At 46.1% G+C, this 16,717-nt stretch overlaps 1 protein-coding gene across 1 annotated transcript in view; it reads right to left on the bottom strand.

The window, feature by feature from the left end:
* The window catches only part of LOC118769363 (lysine-specific demethylase 4C-like), a 119,866-nt gene that overhangs the window by 23,588 nt on the left and 79,561 nt on the right, over positions 1–16,717 (bottom strand). The window contains exons 16-17 of the mRNA XM_036516396.1: positions 14,632–14,687; positions 13,342–13,450 (exon numbers count right to left, since the gene is read on the bottom strand). Coding sequence (XP_036372289.1) covers positions 13,342–13,450; positions 14,632–14,687 — 165 coding nt within the window. The remainder of the gene's footprint in view (positions 1–13,341; positions 13,451–14,631; positions 14,688–16,717) is intronic.

Genomic DNA, 16,717 nt, shown 5'->3' with positions numbered 1-16,717 from the left:
CCGCCGCGGCCTGCACTGAGACACCGCGCGCATTCCCGGCTCGCCGAAATGGAAAGTTCAGGCTCTCACCACAGGAACACGTCAACAGGCCGGCGTCCCAGACCTGACGGAACCCTGCCCGTCGTTCGGGAAAAACAGGCCAGATGCCGCTACTGTAAGTTCACATCTGGTTCATGAAGGGGGGGGGGGGTGGAGAGAGCAGATAGACCGTGCTGTTGTACGTTGTGTTTGTGTATCCCACTTTAATATCTGCATCTGTGTGGAGGTGGGGTGTTGGGGAGTGATGTGTTATGATTGGACAAGCAGCCAATGCGGGGACCGTGATGAGCGGTGCGGGTAAACGCTTCACAAAATGCACTCGACCAAAACGCAGCTTTCAGCTCTGGGACCCAACTGTTAGAATTGCTGGCAGGTGGGTAGAAAGAAATAAAACATAACCTAGCTTTCACTGAGGAAACGGTGCTCTGGTTTTAACCAGAAAAAGACATGGCACTCCAATCAAAGGCTAGCAACCTTTTTTTTTTCCCACAAAGAGCCAAACAGTGCCTCCTGCCACCTGTCCTTTATAGCCCTTCTCTTGGGCAGCTTGGCCAGAATGCCTACATCAGTCTCCTCAATATGAGCTTGAACACAGCTTCACAACATGAACGGCAGAGCCAGCTTGTTTTTCACAACGCCTCCATCAGTGAACCGAATCCCACCACATCAAGCAAACAGCCGTTCCCTTAAAGGAATGGAGAGGAGGAAAGGCAAAAACAGGAACATGAGTGTGGAGGCACCAGATTGTGTGGAACACCTGCGTAGAACGTGTGCCTACGCCACTCGTCCTCCCCGAATGGACTCTGCCTCTTGCTGCAGATGGCGATGGGGGACAGGGCACCATAACCCCCCCCCCACTCGGTTGCCCACTCACCACCAGCGCCCCCCCAAACGCCCCCCCCCCCCCTCCCCCCCCCCACCCCCCCCCCCGCAGCAGCCACTGCAGCACATCATAATATCCCAGGCCCTCAATCTGTGTGCTGCCGCCGTCCAATCTCAAGGCCGTACTCTCATCCTGCGCGGGCGGGCACTCAGAGGGAGGAGGAGGGAGTGTTATTGGGGCGCGGGATGGTGGGGTACAGAGGGAGGGGTGTTGGCGGTGGTGTGTGTGCGTCAGGGAATGGGGGGGGGGGCTGGGTGGAAGTCACAATGTTGTATTGACCGCCACTGACTCAGTATTGGTTGCAAGGAGGGCAAGGGAGCTTTTAGCTCTTTTGTTTTTCACAACCGCAGAACTCTGATTCAACTCTGTGTGGCCGTCCCCACCAAAACCTTCCAAACGCAACGCGATCCCCTCGTTCTATTTCAAAACACTTGCGTCAGGATCGATAATGATGCATATCTGGGAAGGAGGTAGCGGCACGCAACGGAGCGGTGGACGAAGACGAGATGTGATCATTGTTTCCCCAGTGTGGGAAACCAGAGCGGACCACTACACAAGAGATGCATTTGATGGGCTGTCTCCGACAGCAAAGTACTGCCTTTGTCTTTGGTCATTCAAGTACTCTAATTCAACTGCTGAAACCACATAAACTCTGTCAGCTCTTCCTGGTATAAAAAACATGTCTTGTTGCACATCATATGAAGTCATCAAGCTAAATCTGAGGTTTTCCTCTCTTCGGATGGAAGAACTTTGTGTTCTGGTTTTCGTTCTCAGATTCTGAAGCTGTGCTTTTCTCTGAGCCAATGGTACAGAGGAGGCTTTGTGCATATACATATCACTACGCATTATAACACAGAGCCAAGGGAAATTTAGCATTATTAAGCATGTCATAAAAAGCAGAGCCTTTACAGCATTAGATTTTATTATAATAAGCAACAATAAGGTGACCGCTATCAAACAGCCGGGGATGGAAGGGTTGCAAAATGCTGAGCGGCGTGAGGCGCATTTCTGCTTCCTGTCTGGGCATTACCGTGGGCCTCGGGCCATAATCACCATCATGAGGTGTGTGCCACCAGTCAGACGGGTGCAGAAATGAAGAATTATTACAGGTTCTGTCGGGCCCAGAACCCCCCATGTCTGGGCCATATATTACCCTGATAAATACGGTCCTCCTCAGCCAAAAGCGGCATCGCCATGCCAAGCCGCTTAATGACTGAAACCCGATTCCCAGCCAAAAGTGTCACGGGAGATGTAGAACAGAAATAGATTCAATTAATCTTATAAATTGCCATTTCTATAAGATCAGACAGAGTTCTGCAGCATATTATAAATTAACTTAAAAAAAATCTGTGTGCATTAATTCAGCTTTCCTGTTCAGCCGAACAACCGCAGTATGCTAAGACCATCGCATGACAGCGTGAAGCTCACTTGATTGAAGGTAATACATTACTATTTGGACATTAGTCATGTAAAGATCATACTTTTATTATGCATGGCATGGCAGACCATCAACTGCACATGCCTTCAAATGGCTGTGTTCCCTTTAGCAACTGAATCTCATTATTAGTCTCAATTATTTTCTCATCTGATTTCGGGACCATAACTATCAAGGAAAAACTGATATGAAACTGAACCTGATGATGTTACCTGGCCACGTATTGACTGCATGGCAGTCATTTCCCTCATTCATTGGGAAATGTATTCTTTCATTAAAAGCTAGAAATTAAAATGTATCCATTTTCAGAACTGAAAATACATTAAAGCTACAAGATTAAAATAATGCCTGTTGGACACTATCATTAAAAAATATTAAGTCTAAAAACATATTTTTAAGCCTTTCATGAATATGTATCTTTAAAAAAATTGTGGATTGGGTTCATTTCACATGAAATTTCTCAATATCTGTCTATTTTAATCACATTTTGTGCTTCTTGCCATAAATGTATATGTCAGCCCTGTTAACATCACATCCTGTTTATTATTCAACTGAGGAGTTCAGAGCCAAGCAGACCTGTCTTTAGCACATAGGTTTATGATTCTGAACAAAGAGGGAGAGACTGAATATCATGTAATATTCTAAGGATTAGGGAAACCTGAATATAAAATCCATTAGAATAAGATTGTAGGTATAAGTATTACTAAAAACTACAAAATCTTACATTAGGATGAGCCGCTTTTTTAACAAAATGTGACATTATCTGATCTCTTACCAACCTAGTCTGCAGGGCAGACACATCTTCTAATGGTCATTTTTACCAACAAACAATGCATACATGTATGGCGCATATTTGTTATTATTATAATGATAATGATGACTGTTATAGCGATGAATAAAGAAACACTCTATGTGTAACGTAAAAATGTATGCGTATGTATGCATGTGTGCACACATATATGCTGTGTTGTGTTGTATGTGTTTATTTTTTGATTCTGTGTATTTAATAGCTAATTTTAAGCAGCGGCACCTGTGCGCTAATGCAAAGTTTGAGTTAGAGGGCAGGGAAAGGGACTTCATTCTGCCTCTCTGCCTGCTGTCACCCTGTTCATTATCAGCACTTGCACAGCCCCTCTCCCAGGGGACAGCTGCTGGGGCTGGTGATGGCAGGTGGGGGATTGGGGCAGGCAGTGCATCGCTCCAGGTCTGATAGTGCTCCCATGTTCTGGGAAGGAAAAAAAAAAAAAACACAAAAAAAACTGTCCAGTCTGCACTCCTCAAGTCACTTGCCTCAACCTCGAGCGGGCAGAGCAACTTTTTCGGATGGAACTTTCCTCACAACTTCTGGAACGTGACGCTGAGGGCCTCGACGTGGTGCTGATTTTACAGGGCGTGTCTGAAAATGAAGGTGGTCACCGTTTCTTTGACGAAACATTAGGACGCAGCTTAAACACAAACCCTGACATGACTTCGTTCTCCCTATTCCGTCTGCTGGCAATTTTTGGCTCTTTTATTTGGTACAATTATATGATTCTGTTTCTTAGGTCTGTTATAGGATTAGTATTCTGATACATTTCACTGCTGTCATGTGTAGTAATTATTTTGCTATACCCATCTTGTGTCATACTTATTTGTAATGGATTGATTGTATACAATTTTGCTTTTTTCCCCCTCCTCCCGCTTTTGTGTATCTTCTGGCAATTGCACAGAGACTGCCACTGCGGGTAAAATCGGCTTACAGCTAAATCTGGGTACATGGCACCAAATGTGAAAATAATGGATGTCAAAAAAATGTCCCTGTTAAGCAGGAAAATAAGTAAGTACATTATTAAATTACAAAATAAGTACATTCGTTAATTAAAACACAGATCCAGCGACCAGCAGCGGCACTGTAGTGTGACGCTTCATGGCCACAGACCGTTTAAGCCAGACAGCTACAATTCTCCCAGCAGTGTTTGAGCTCCTGTAGCTTCCTCATAGTTATATGTATTGCTAATTATTACTGAGAGTGCGTGTCTAATATCCTGCAGTGTCATGTGATCTGTAATGACAGGATATCGGTAGCTTTATTTCCCTGTTTTTCGCATTTGCATTCTCATGCATTTAGCTAGATAGCTCATAATCAAAAACACCCAAGTGTGAATTAAACATTATAAATAATTACCTACATACATACATGCCTTCCTGTTTCTGTGACTGAGGTAACAATGTCCCTGTATTCCATGTTCACCTTTATAGGCATTTATAACAGTGAGAAATCACATCATTTACTCGCCATTGTGGCCACTCCCTTTTTTATTGGTTCCATGGACACACCTACCCCTGCCAAACATTGTGTAACCACACCCTATCCACACTGAGTAGTAGGCAGCCGAATGTACTTCAAACTATGGCATTTTTATCATGACTTCATTCAAGCGAGCCTGTACACACGTACAGTCAAATTTCCACATCAAAATTCCTGCTGTTGGAAGAGATATGGCCAAAATCTTGACCAACAGCAAAACAATCCTTTACAAGAAAAAAGGTTCATTCACATTGGAGACATGAGATGTGAATGTGTAAATATTGGGATGCGATGGTGATAAACTGCTGTTTCGTATCTCTTTTTTCCCCCTTTACCCATATGGAGATTTCTTTTGCCCCTGAGGTGCGGGGAGTCAGTCAATGTCAAATGCTAGATTAGACACTTTTAAAAAGAGTCAGCGCTCTATGAAATGTGAAATTAATATCTGTGCTGTAGGCTGGTGAGAAGGCAAAGGGAAATTTTAACACAGCATCATAAATACACAGATAAAACAGTTTCACAGCTGAGCCCATATGTCTACTAAACGCATCCCTATTGCTCTGAGCACAGCCTTAAAAGATTACATTATCAAAAGAGCATCATCGTATGGCATCAAACAACGCATATTTCACTGAAAGCTAACATTGTGCAGTTTATTGTAGGCTAATATTAGAATTTACTAAGGGTTGAGGCTGAGATCTCTGTGTGGATTTCATGAGCAGACAGTCATATGGCAGACAGCCATATGTCATGAGTGACCCTAAATCTAAAGCATGTTCTGTCACTGCTTGCATTATTTTCTTAAGTCTGAAAAGCATGACATCATAAGTGAGTACAGCCAAAGTAATCAGAAATGCCACATACTAATGTTACACAATGTGTGTTGAAGATTGTCTGACATGGGGACAGAATAGTCAAACGGAAGGCTCCTGCACTTAAAGATGGATATTAAACCATCTCCTTATGAAGACTTTACAGTAATGTGCTGTAAATACATTTTTATGCAAATAGAAATGCACGCTCATGCTAGCCAGCCCTTCGACTGAATCATCACTGCACTGAAGAAGTGGATTATCCTGACCTGTAGAAAGTAAGCACCTGTTCACTCTCTTACGCATGTCAGTGTGACTGTGTTTTGGTAGACAATTCTCCCATGCTGCCACTTTCAAAGACAAAGACTGCTCAGTCAACACATCGCGTGGTCAGAGAAGGGGGGGGGGGGGGGTGAAAGAGTTAAAGGTTGCCTTCTGATGCACGTCCAGCTGTTACCTTCCTCCTCCGCGAGGCTCGGTGGAGACATTTGAGTGTGTGCCTGGGACAGCTTCGCACTCCTCGTAAGTCATGCGTTAAGCCTGCTCGCCACTAAATTATGAATCGGCCGAGCTCCAGCAGGGGCAACGCGCCGCCCGCGCACGTGGCGCCCCCCCCCCCCCCCCCTCGCTCCGCTGGCAGGCCGGCCTGTGTCCCGCCCGCACCTCCACTGTCCCCGGGGGGGGGGGGGGGGGCCCGCTCGCCCCCGCTCTCCGGTCCTGCGGATGTACCAACGCACGGCCGAATTGAAGATTTTAAAAAGTCTGACGCGCTTCCTCGCCGGGGGACGGTCCTGCTCTTGTGCTGCTGCTGTGTGCGCCTTTGTCACGTTACTTCCTCTGAGCAAAGGCAGGATCTCGCCGCCTAAACTGTCCTGCCACGGTCACCAATGAGGGCAAAGGAGATTCGCTAAGCTATTAGCTCCGCATTTTATTCAGCTTCTGCCCTGTTGACGATTTACTGTCACACATATTGCATCCAGCTATCAAACAGTGTGACAGAGCACTCAGGAACAAAGGAAATATACCTTCACCTGGCAAACCTGCAGATCCGCAACAAAATTGCTTCCCTTTTGTTTCTGGAACAGACATGCAATAACGTCGTCTCAGATGTCTGTAGTGAGAATCTCTAACACAGGGCCTTGATTATATGAAACGAGGCCACTCCAGTAGAGCAGCATTTTCCCTGCCATGAATTCAGCGGACTTGGCTAAAATGTAGTCCTGTGCGCTCGCCATTCTGAAACTGATGATTTTATTCATTTCACGACGCACCGACTTAATTTTTTGACCATTTTATTTGCTATCTGGTCAGAATAATAAAGCTCTCACAGTGTTCAATCATTAGCAAACTCAATTTTCGAAAGCTGGAGCACAGCACAACCTGGCAGCTAATCAGGCTAAGATTCTACCCTGCGTCTGCTTTGGGAGAAGGTGCGAGGAGAATATTCCGCCCCTTCCAAGAACTAATCAATTCTCCGCCTGATAATGCATTGAGAAAAAAATTATTCACAAAGACGTATTCATGAAAAGACACCGTGCCATTTTTGTGCTTAAACCAAACCCGAATGTGTTGCATGGCCTATATGTGGAGAACAAATGCTACAGAACAAGAAAAATGGAAGAGGTAATGTGTAAAATAAAGGTGTTGCTATGAAATGGTTACTGAACTGCTGAGCCCTATGAAAGATACATTGCTGTGCACAGTGGTGATTAAGCCTATGAGAAGGAGGAACCTCTGTACCATGAACTCCATGCACTGACATACAAGAATAGGGAAATCCCCCTCCCTTCCGCTGTGGCTGCAATGTTAAAATTCAGGACTGTGGAAGATTCTATTCAATTGCTCCCGTTCCTCTGCAGGGGATTATCAATTAACCCCACTCGCTTTCAGCCAAAATCAGAACAGATGTTACCCTGTGTTATTCACATTTCCCCTGCACCTCGCAAAAACCCCGACATTCAGGAAGGCTTTATCTCCGTCTCAGACCGCGGTTCGTTCCAATTAAGCACCTTCCACACCTACGCGCCGGCCTTCTGAAGCCGGCTGATAATTCTCTGCTGGCAGCGGCTTGTCTGCGCTCTCCTCGCTGCGCCGTGTAACCGCGATGTTGCGGCCCCCGGCCGGCGGTGAGCACGGCTGGCGGACACGCCCTCTCCCGCTCGGGCGGATTTCCTCTTTCAGACCGCCGCTCGCCCGCCTTGCCTCAGCTGTCAGATGTAAATTACCAGCCTGCAGGAGCCTTTCCGGCTTCGCTGGTGTTCTAAAAGCTCATTCCTGGGATTCATTTGGTTTCACGGAACGGGAGACTTTTCCAATTTCCATCCGACGATGCTGAGAGGCCGATCTCACCTCCCCTCATCCCCCCCGCCCCCATCCCCCCATCATTCAAGCTACAAACAAACAAATGGCCCCTTGCATTGCTTATCATGCCCCTGACAAAGATGCTATGAAAGAATTCAAGAATTTCTTCTTTTATATAATTGTATCCAGTTTGCTCAATTTGTAGATTTATCTTATATGCTTTATTGACATGGCATGACAGTATGGAATTAGCTGTTTTTTTTCATAAATAAGGCCATAACTGCTTCCCACAAATCAGATTTTGTCATTTGTGTATCTAATACCAATTTCACAGGCCTAATGTAATGTATGCCTTCATTTGTTCATTCTATTACACATGAGGAAGGCACTTCAATACAGTCAAAGACAGATTATATTATTATTCAAACAGGTAGTCTGGTCATTTGTGCTGCTCAGGAAAGAAAAATACATTTGTTGTGTGTATGTCAATGTGGGTGGAGGCAGGAGGAGTGGGGATATTAATTTTTCTATTGGCTGACTTTACCTGACTCCATTACTTTATGCGTGCAGGGCCATGATGCACTGCAGAATTTCCATAAGCCATGCCCAATGGACAAAACAGCAGAGCGTACAGAGACAGGTGTTTGCGAATGATGAATTACTGGCTTGGTATCATACCTTTGAGGCTAGCTACCTGGCCTGAAGGATTCTATCATTTCATTCTTTTTCAGTTAGGTCTGACAGCTACAGTGTTGCTAGATTGTGAGACCAAACCAAAAATCTACCAATCCAGGACTTTATGTTGCATTGATAGCAACCATGAATATTACAATTATTATGATTCCTCAGATCTTTATATTATTATTATTTTCAAGAACTAGGTATTATTTTTGTGAAAGAAAGGATTTCTTTAAACCATGAAAACAATAATCACTCAAAACATATTCTGAAGGCAAAACACAGAAGAACTTAATTTAATGAATTCACATACACATCATAAAACAAAACCTGTCTTCCCTCCCGTGAAAGTCACGTGTCTGGTGTATCCATGCATGCCTGCCATTGCTGAGGCTACATTCAGTGATCACATTACATGCGCACCAAATCCACCGGCTGGGTGGATCTGATCTGCTCTCTATCATTCACCTCTGTGACTTCATCAGGATTATGCTTCCATTTAATATCCTGCGCATATTAAACCGACTCCAGGCTCTAGAATCTCAGGGCTGTAGGTGTTAGATGAGAAAATGCAATATACTATAACGCAATCACGAACAATTCAGACACTGATGTTCCTGCTAGCCAGAAATCTCGCAAGCGACGTCGCTGGAGCTCGTTCAAAGAGAGTCCCAGAGATGATCTCGGGGAATGCCACCTTCTCAACAGCAAACCAGCTGCAGCCATCTCTTCCGAAAACACATGGCGCTTTCTTCCCTCTCCCAGCTGGGTCCGCCCCCCTGGTCCAGCTCCTGCTGGTGTTGCTTTAACGACGAGCCGGGGAAACCTGTGGGCTCCCGAGGTCCCACGCCGTGGCCCCACTTCCACATGCACAAGTACAGCCTGGAGGCTTTCCAGACTAATAGTCCCCACATTCTGCCTTGAATTTATGTGGGACTCATTAAGGCTCTTCTGTCAATACGGCGCATAGCGCTGTGATAAATAGGCACTCCAGATCCTCTTCAAGCTGTTAATTGCAGTATTACATGGCATCTTGATTGCCATAAATATGCACAACCGGTTTCGGCAGCGATGATAAATTCCTGTAAGGGATGAGGCGCATCTCTTTGCTCCCTCTTTCTTTAGCACTCTCTCCCCCTCTCTCTCTCTCTCCCTCTCCCTCTCCATTCTTTCTCCGCGACTACAGCATGACGTTGTTTTAGGACATCAGCCGCAGTTGAGAGCTCTTCTCACATCTACATGCCACTGACATGGCATTTTGCTTACTTTGTTCTGCTGAGAAAGAAGGCACACAAAGGAAAGTAAAAACAAAGTTTTTTTTTGGTCTCTTTAACGGAGACATCAGAAAATAAGCCTGACATCTGAATGGCATTAGCGTTCTCAGAGCTCTGGTGCCACGTATTCCTGCGGAACAGAGCACAGAGCATGCATGTGTGTGCGTGTGTGTGTGTGTGTGTGTGTGTGCGTGTGTGTGTGCGTGTGTGTGTGCGTGCGTGCGTGTGTGTGTGCGTGTGTGTGTGTGTGTGCGCATGGTGCTGTGTGCACTGGGAACATTGTTATGGCTGGGATCTGTTTATCTGCACAGCCTGAACCCTTGTCGGCTTTGCAGCGCCTTACAGAGGGCAGCAACATTTAGCTGCTCTGAAGCAGAACTGAGCCTGACAAAGGCAAGAACAACACAAAGATGACAGGCGAAATAAACCTCCGCTTTTGCACGGACATGGGAATGGAGCTTTTCTCAGCACTCAGCCATCCTTCTTTGACTGGAGATTATGGCGGCTGAATCCATTTCGCCGGAAAGAGCCTTTCCTTTCCCGCCAATAATGCCCACAATAGCTGACCCTACCATTGCCAGACTGCCCCCTCCTACCCCCATTTTGCAAAAACAAAGAAAAGAGACATTCGTCACGATCGCGGCACTTTTTAAAGTCTATTTCAGTTGGTACAGACACCGTGTGGACCTCGCAACGACAATCATGTGGATTTTCTGCCTCCACTCTCAAAGCACTGTCTTCCAGCTGGTGGGAAATACTGTCATCTGCTTTGCGATCTAGCGGGGCTGACGCTGGCCGCATTTTCCTCGCCGGGGACGTCTTGTCGGTTGCCGGGATGATGCACTGAACTTTGACATCACGCTTTCCTACTGTATTTTTACGCGGCCTGTATGAGAGGGGGCGGGGCCGTACAGAACTGAATGTACTGTGAGGAGTGGTACTGAGGCAATCAGAGTCAGGCCTGTGGAGTGCACACTGACATATCCCACCATTCCTTGCTCCTTTGAATGAGAATTGAAAACAAGAGGCATTTGCGGAAACGCAAATTGCAGTAAACCAAGTGCAGATCGTTAAACAGAAAGTGTTTGGAGAGTGTCTTTGACAAGAGTGTAATCCCCCCCTATAACAATCTGAACGCTCTCTCCCCCTTCCTGACCTCAGCACCCCCTAACGATTCCAGAACATCCTGCTATTGGTTGTTAGCTCTCACTGAAAAACCCTGTGTTGGTGTAAAAATAGAATGAATACAATACACATTCCAAACGGGTCAATACTTGTTGTTTGACCCTGAGTTTGGATGATACAGTCTGAATTTCAATAATGATCCGAACTTCAACCCCCAGCCATCTTCTCTCACTGCTGAACATACATGCAATTGCTATGTCCAAATCGCCATGTCCCAAATGAACAAATTAGCTACCACCCACAGATGCAGTAATGTTAAACAAAGGTTGCCATATACGTATATGTGCTCTGGCTGCAAGATCAGAGCTCAAACCGAGCATGCCGTTCCATACCTCTGACTAAAATGCAGTCCAAACACTTGGGACCAGGTTTTACTGGTCTGCATTCACAGGCATCACGGCCCAGGCATGAACACTATAAGAGTTAAAAGCAGTTCAGCTCGGGTCAAAGATCGTGCACGCTTAGGACACACTAAAAGCTCCAATTTGCTTACTCTGCAGTGCCATAAAGAGGCCCCGTTGGGACAGGGGGGAGGCGGGGGGTTCAGGGGAGGCCAGCTCCTCTGCTTGGCCTAAGCGCCAAGGCGGGTCCCCGGTGGGGAGGGGGGGGGACGTGCAAAGTGCCACCCACCGGCCCCTCTCTCACAGCCGAACGCGGGGACACAAAAGGACACGTTAGAGGGAGAAAGAGCGGGAGAGCTCTGAGTCTTCCCGAAAGCGCCAGGGCCGCCCTAAGTGCTCTCGAAAAGCTCCTCACCCACACGGGTGAGTGGAGTGCACTCGACGGCCGTGCAAACTATCCCTAAATAAGCGTTTGACTCAGGGCTTGTTATTCTGTGACTCAGCGAGCAGGCTGCTGAACAGCGGCCGACCACTGTGGGCAGCGCGATAATGGGCCAGCCTGACTACGACTACAGCATTATCAGATACTTGATGAAAGCTCATAATAATGTGCATATTACCCGGCCGTGAGGTGGGGGGGGCATGGGAAGGGTTAGGGTACTGGGGGAGAAGGTGATTGTGAGCTACCTCCCAAAATATCAATGCTTTTTATGGTTAATTAAAATGTTAGTACTCACAGGAGGTCTGTTCACCTAAGACCAAAGACCCTGCTTGGCAAATGCAGCCTGTGTCATCACGTTGTCACAAGCAACCAAATGAGTTTTTGGCTTTGTAAAAGGGGCAGCAGTGTAGCATAGTGGTAAGGACCAGGACTTGTAGCCAGAAGGTTGCTGTTTTGATTCCCCACTGGGACACTGCTGTTGTACCGTTGGGCAAGGTACCTAAACCAGAATTGCCTCTGTAAATATTCAGCTGTATAAATGGATAACATGTAAAAATTGTAAACTATCTTAGTTGCTCTGGATCAGCGTCTGCTAAATGCCAATAATATAATGTAACTGAATCACCACAGCGATTATTTCGAGCATTACAGTATGCATGTGAGAAGATAACACTAAAATGTGAAGGAGGGGTTTATCAGTTTAGCAAGTGTACAGCATAAACTTTGGTTAACCTCTCTTTCCTCTCTGACCCTATGCAGGACTGTGAGCTGCTGCTCGATTACAGTTCCATGCATGCTAATGCGCGTAATACTTCCCATCCACCGCCCGGCCTTATAAAACCACACTCTTCACAGTTTAAATTCATGCCAGCCCCCGAAATGGCTTTGCGTCAAAGGGAAGCTATTTCCCTTCAGGAGACACAAAGCCCTGAAAATCCTGCACGCACCCAGGAGGATATTAACCACATCGGAAATAACAATAGCCACTTTCAGAGATGCACCTTCAATACGGAGACGTGTGCTTCACACTGTGTGCAGTCCTTTTTCGCTTTTACAAAATGGGTTTGGCCGAAATTAAAAATTGATATGCTCAAAATGTTCATACGGGTTTCCCTCGTTTTATTTCACAGCAGGGTAGTTGCCTGCCCAGCAGACAGCCCTGTAGTGGAGAATACTTACTTCCCTCTCTACAAAGGCTCACCCTATGTCAGTTTGGGATAGTACTCATAATGGTTCAGCCTAAAAGCCTTGCCTACCTGTGATAAGATGACTTTTCTCAGCCATGGACCAATCACGATGGCTAAACTTTTTTCATCCTTACTCAGAGGTGTGTGTTACTGACCAATCAGGCACTTCACATAACCCATTAGCACAGAAGGTGGAAGGTCAAACTTTATCAGCATGATCCCTTCCAGATGGAGGTGTCTTAACATCGGGAGGCTGTTGGTACTGTACCTCTGAGTGATGACAAGGGTACCTCAGTTGAGTATCTTCAAAACCGCTCGCTCATTATGCAAATTGCTCTTAGCCTGACGACGTATGAAAGGAGATTTAATTACGGCGCTGTCCCACATATCCTCTGACTTGTTCACTTCACAGGCTGTTAATTATGGTCGTGATTATTTAATTAATTAGCTCGCCCGGGCGGCGGCGTGATGACTCACCAGTCTGTACCTCTGCGGGGGGACGCCGCTGATGTCGACGGGGCTCCGCTCTGCTTCGTTGCCGAACCTCACCTCCGGGATGGCCACGGCGCACATGACGTGGGCCCACCTGCGGAACCATCGGGGGGGCGTTACAGAGGCGTGTGTCTGCAAGGCTGGGGCTAAGGCCACAACGGACAGGGGGTGGGGGGGTCAGTGAGTGGTCTGACGCTGGCAATTAGGCTGCTGTATGTGCTTGTGTTTGTGAGCGCTTGAGTCTTCTCATGCACTTTGGTTTCTTATTCTCTCGTGCTCACTTGGCTTGCCTGGCCCACAGCGACAATCCTCCAATTCAGCCAAAAGTCAGTGTAGATAATTTCACGGTCACATGCAATTTCCTGCTCATTTCACTCATAAAACGACAATTTACATCACGGCATCTAAAAACCACATTTGCACAAATGCGGTCCGCTAGCGTATGCATATGGACAGCAGATACATAAGGCTGCAGTGAAAACAGGGAAACGCTCCTCCTCCATTTTTCTCCTCCAGGCAGTTTTGGTTTAGGTGTAGTTTCAGCCTCCTCCTGTGCCTCCAGAATCACGCTCAGCGGTGCACTGATGAAACCCAGCAGCAGCTCCCTTCAGAGCCCATTTCCCCACACACTCACACCACTATCCAAGGCTACTGAGCCTCCACGGCCGGCATATCAAAGACAGCAGCTGGCCACACCCTCGAACACAGTGCTCACGTTAGCCTCATACAAATCCCACGTGTGAATGATAACTCTTGGCAGATGTGGTTAAAATAAAATAAAAACTGGGAGGCAGTGTAGCATAGTGGTAAGGTACAGGGCTTGTAACCATAAGTTTTCCAGTTTGATTCCCTGCTCAGACGCTGCTGCTATACCCTTGAGCAAGTTGCCTCGGTAAATATCCAGCTGTATGAATGGACAACGCGTAAAAATTGTAATGTACATAAGTCGCTCTGGATAAGAGCGTCTGCTAAATGACAACAATGCAATGTAATGTAAAAACTAACATAAAAAACTGTTATTGTAGAACCAAGCCTTCTGGAGGTCTGGTGTCTGGCTAAATAGGACCGGCGGTGATTCGACCAGTTTTAACACCATGGGCGTCACCAAAGCACCTCAAGCTTGGATGCAAATTTCCCATCGACCTGGGAGGAACAGCTTTGTAGTTCTGCATGTGCACTCATTGGTCACTGTATTGGCAGATGTCAGGAGCTGCCTGAGCATCACTTGAGCATTCCCTTTCTCTCCATTAAATCGTCATCAGTATGGATCCTTACTTGTTGTCGGTGGTTTGCTTCAGCGCTCCGCCCCTCAGATTGCACAGGCAGCAGTCCTGAGTTAGAGAGAGAGAGAAAAAATGAAGTGAAAGAGTTATACTAAGCATTTTATACCTCCATTTATTTGTGCAAAACACTCACCTGTTATTTGACCGTCCCAGTAATTGTAAAGCAACAAATCATGGCCCGTCGGTGGGACAGCTCATGTATTAGTCTCGGCAGGCTATGCGGTATTAATGCTGACAAACCCGAGAAAACAAAGCTATTTACTCTGCATTCGTTAAACGGCTGCCAATACGACATGGCTAAAAGGCCGCTCTGGAAGGCGGCGGGCCGTTTGTTTGGATTCGGTCTCGGCGAGGCCAGAATGGCTGCTCTTTCGAGATGCCGCCGACATGCTCGGCTATAACTGAGGCTAAGGCGCTTGGCCAATACCGATGCTGGAGAGCACGGCCAACTTCGACGTCGGCAATGCCTGTCGTGTCAAAAGGGTAGTTCCTGCCTTTGAACGGCCTTTTCAAACACCCTCTGTTGAATGACTGCATGTCGTTTCAAACAAGGCGAGGAGGGCTCTGCTTAAGAATGTGTTGCTGAGACCTTGCAGGGAGTCTGATGGTGACAAACCACACAAGTCGCTCAAGCCAGTATCAGCAGTTTATTCAACATAGGGCTAGAACAGTTTGCTGAGGAGCCTACAGTACCCACTCATGCACATGCATTCATGTAAGGAGTGCGTCTTGGCTGAAGAGCCATTTGAATGCAGGTGATTGAGGCATGGCAGAAGTAATGGGTGCATATGTAGCCTTACGCTCCGATTCCATATTCACAGGGCCATAAAAAATGCATCTCCCCCCGGCTCTGAAATGTTGTGGCTCAGTGTGGCTCTCCTGCACTGTTAAGTGCTACGAACATGTACACACATTTAGCTTTAAGCCTAAACAACACCAAGAGTTTTCAACACAAAACACTATTCCCTTTGCAACCATGTGCAGAGGAAGGCAGATTTCAAAGTATGTATTGTCCACGTACTCTTTCAGTAATGTCCTTCTTTTCATACAAGGCAATGTCACTGTTAATGCTCCCAGTCCCAATAAAATCACACATCTGTCTTTTGGAGTGTGCCTGGCAATTATAACGGAATAAAGATTAGCGCACAGAGAGACAAATAATGAGCCCAGAAGGACAGGCGTGAGGAATGATGTTCGGTCTCAGCGGTGCATGGCGAGGTCCACTTCTATCTTCATACAACGGCTTCCAACCTTCTGACCGTAACTGACCTGGCCAGGTTAACTCCAGCAGACCAATTCATTACCACCACACTGCCTCATGTGTGGCTTTATGAGAAAACAGGAAAGAGCAATGTACTTGGTATCAAAAAGAAACAAAACAGAAAAAAACAACAATATATTAAACGTATTAAATACCCCAACCCCCGCAAACGAATAAAAATCAGACCGAAAAATGTTATGAGTCACTCCATAATTCATATTCAGATGATCAATTTGTTAAAGCGGTGTTATGGCAGCTTCATTATTAATTTCTGATCTTAGCAGTTCTTGGAAGGGTGCTTTCATTGTGCTGCTCTCTCTCTCTGCCCTCAAAGCTGGTGGGGAGACCAGACTTCAAGTCTGGTGAGATTCTGCCTGGGGCAGTAATTAAAGTTCATTAAAAAGCAGAATCAAAACAAAGCAATGAAATAATACCAACAAGGCATTTTAATTTTGGTTTTTTTTTCTTCATTTTTTTCCTCTTCACTCACAGAACCAAAAATCTGATGCATATCAACAAATGCCTCCTGCCAGCATGAAATATTTAAGATGTAATCTCCAGATCCTCTACATTACAGCTCACTTTATGTGAACACAAAAGAAAAATGCAATTTATTCTTTTGCCCGTGATTAACATCTTTTTTTTTCAGATTCTTAATATGGCCCAAAGGCAATTTTCCTTGGTGTATTTATAATTTACACACATGAATAAAACTGTTTTTTTTCCCTCCCCGAGTAAGCTGGAAGTTAAAACTGGCTTTAGATCCACGGCCAATCGGATTTCAAATATTCATGCAACAGGAAATTAACTATTTACG

This window comes from Megalops cyprinoides, chromosome 22 (assembly GCF_013368585.1).
Source record: "Megalops cyprinoides isolate fMegCyp1 chromosome 22, fMegCyp1.pri, whole genome shotgun sequence".
Taxonomy (NCBI): Eukaryota; Metazoa; Chordata; class Actinopteri; order Elopiformes; family Megalopidae; genus Megalops; species Megalops cyprinoides.
This window is presented reverse-complemented; position numbering and strand designations above follow the sequence as displayed.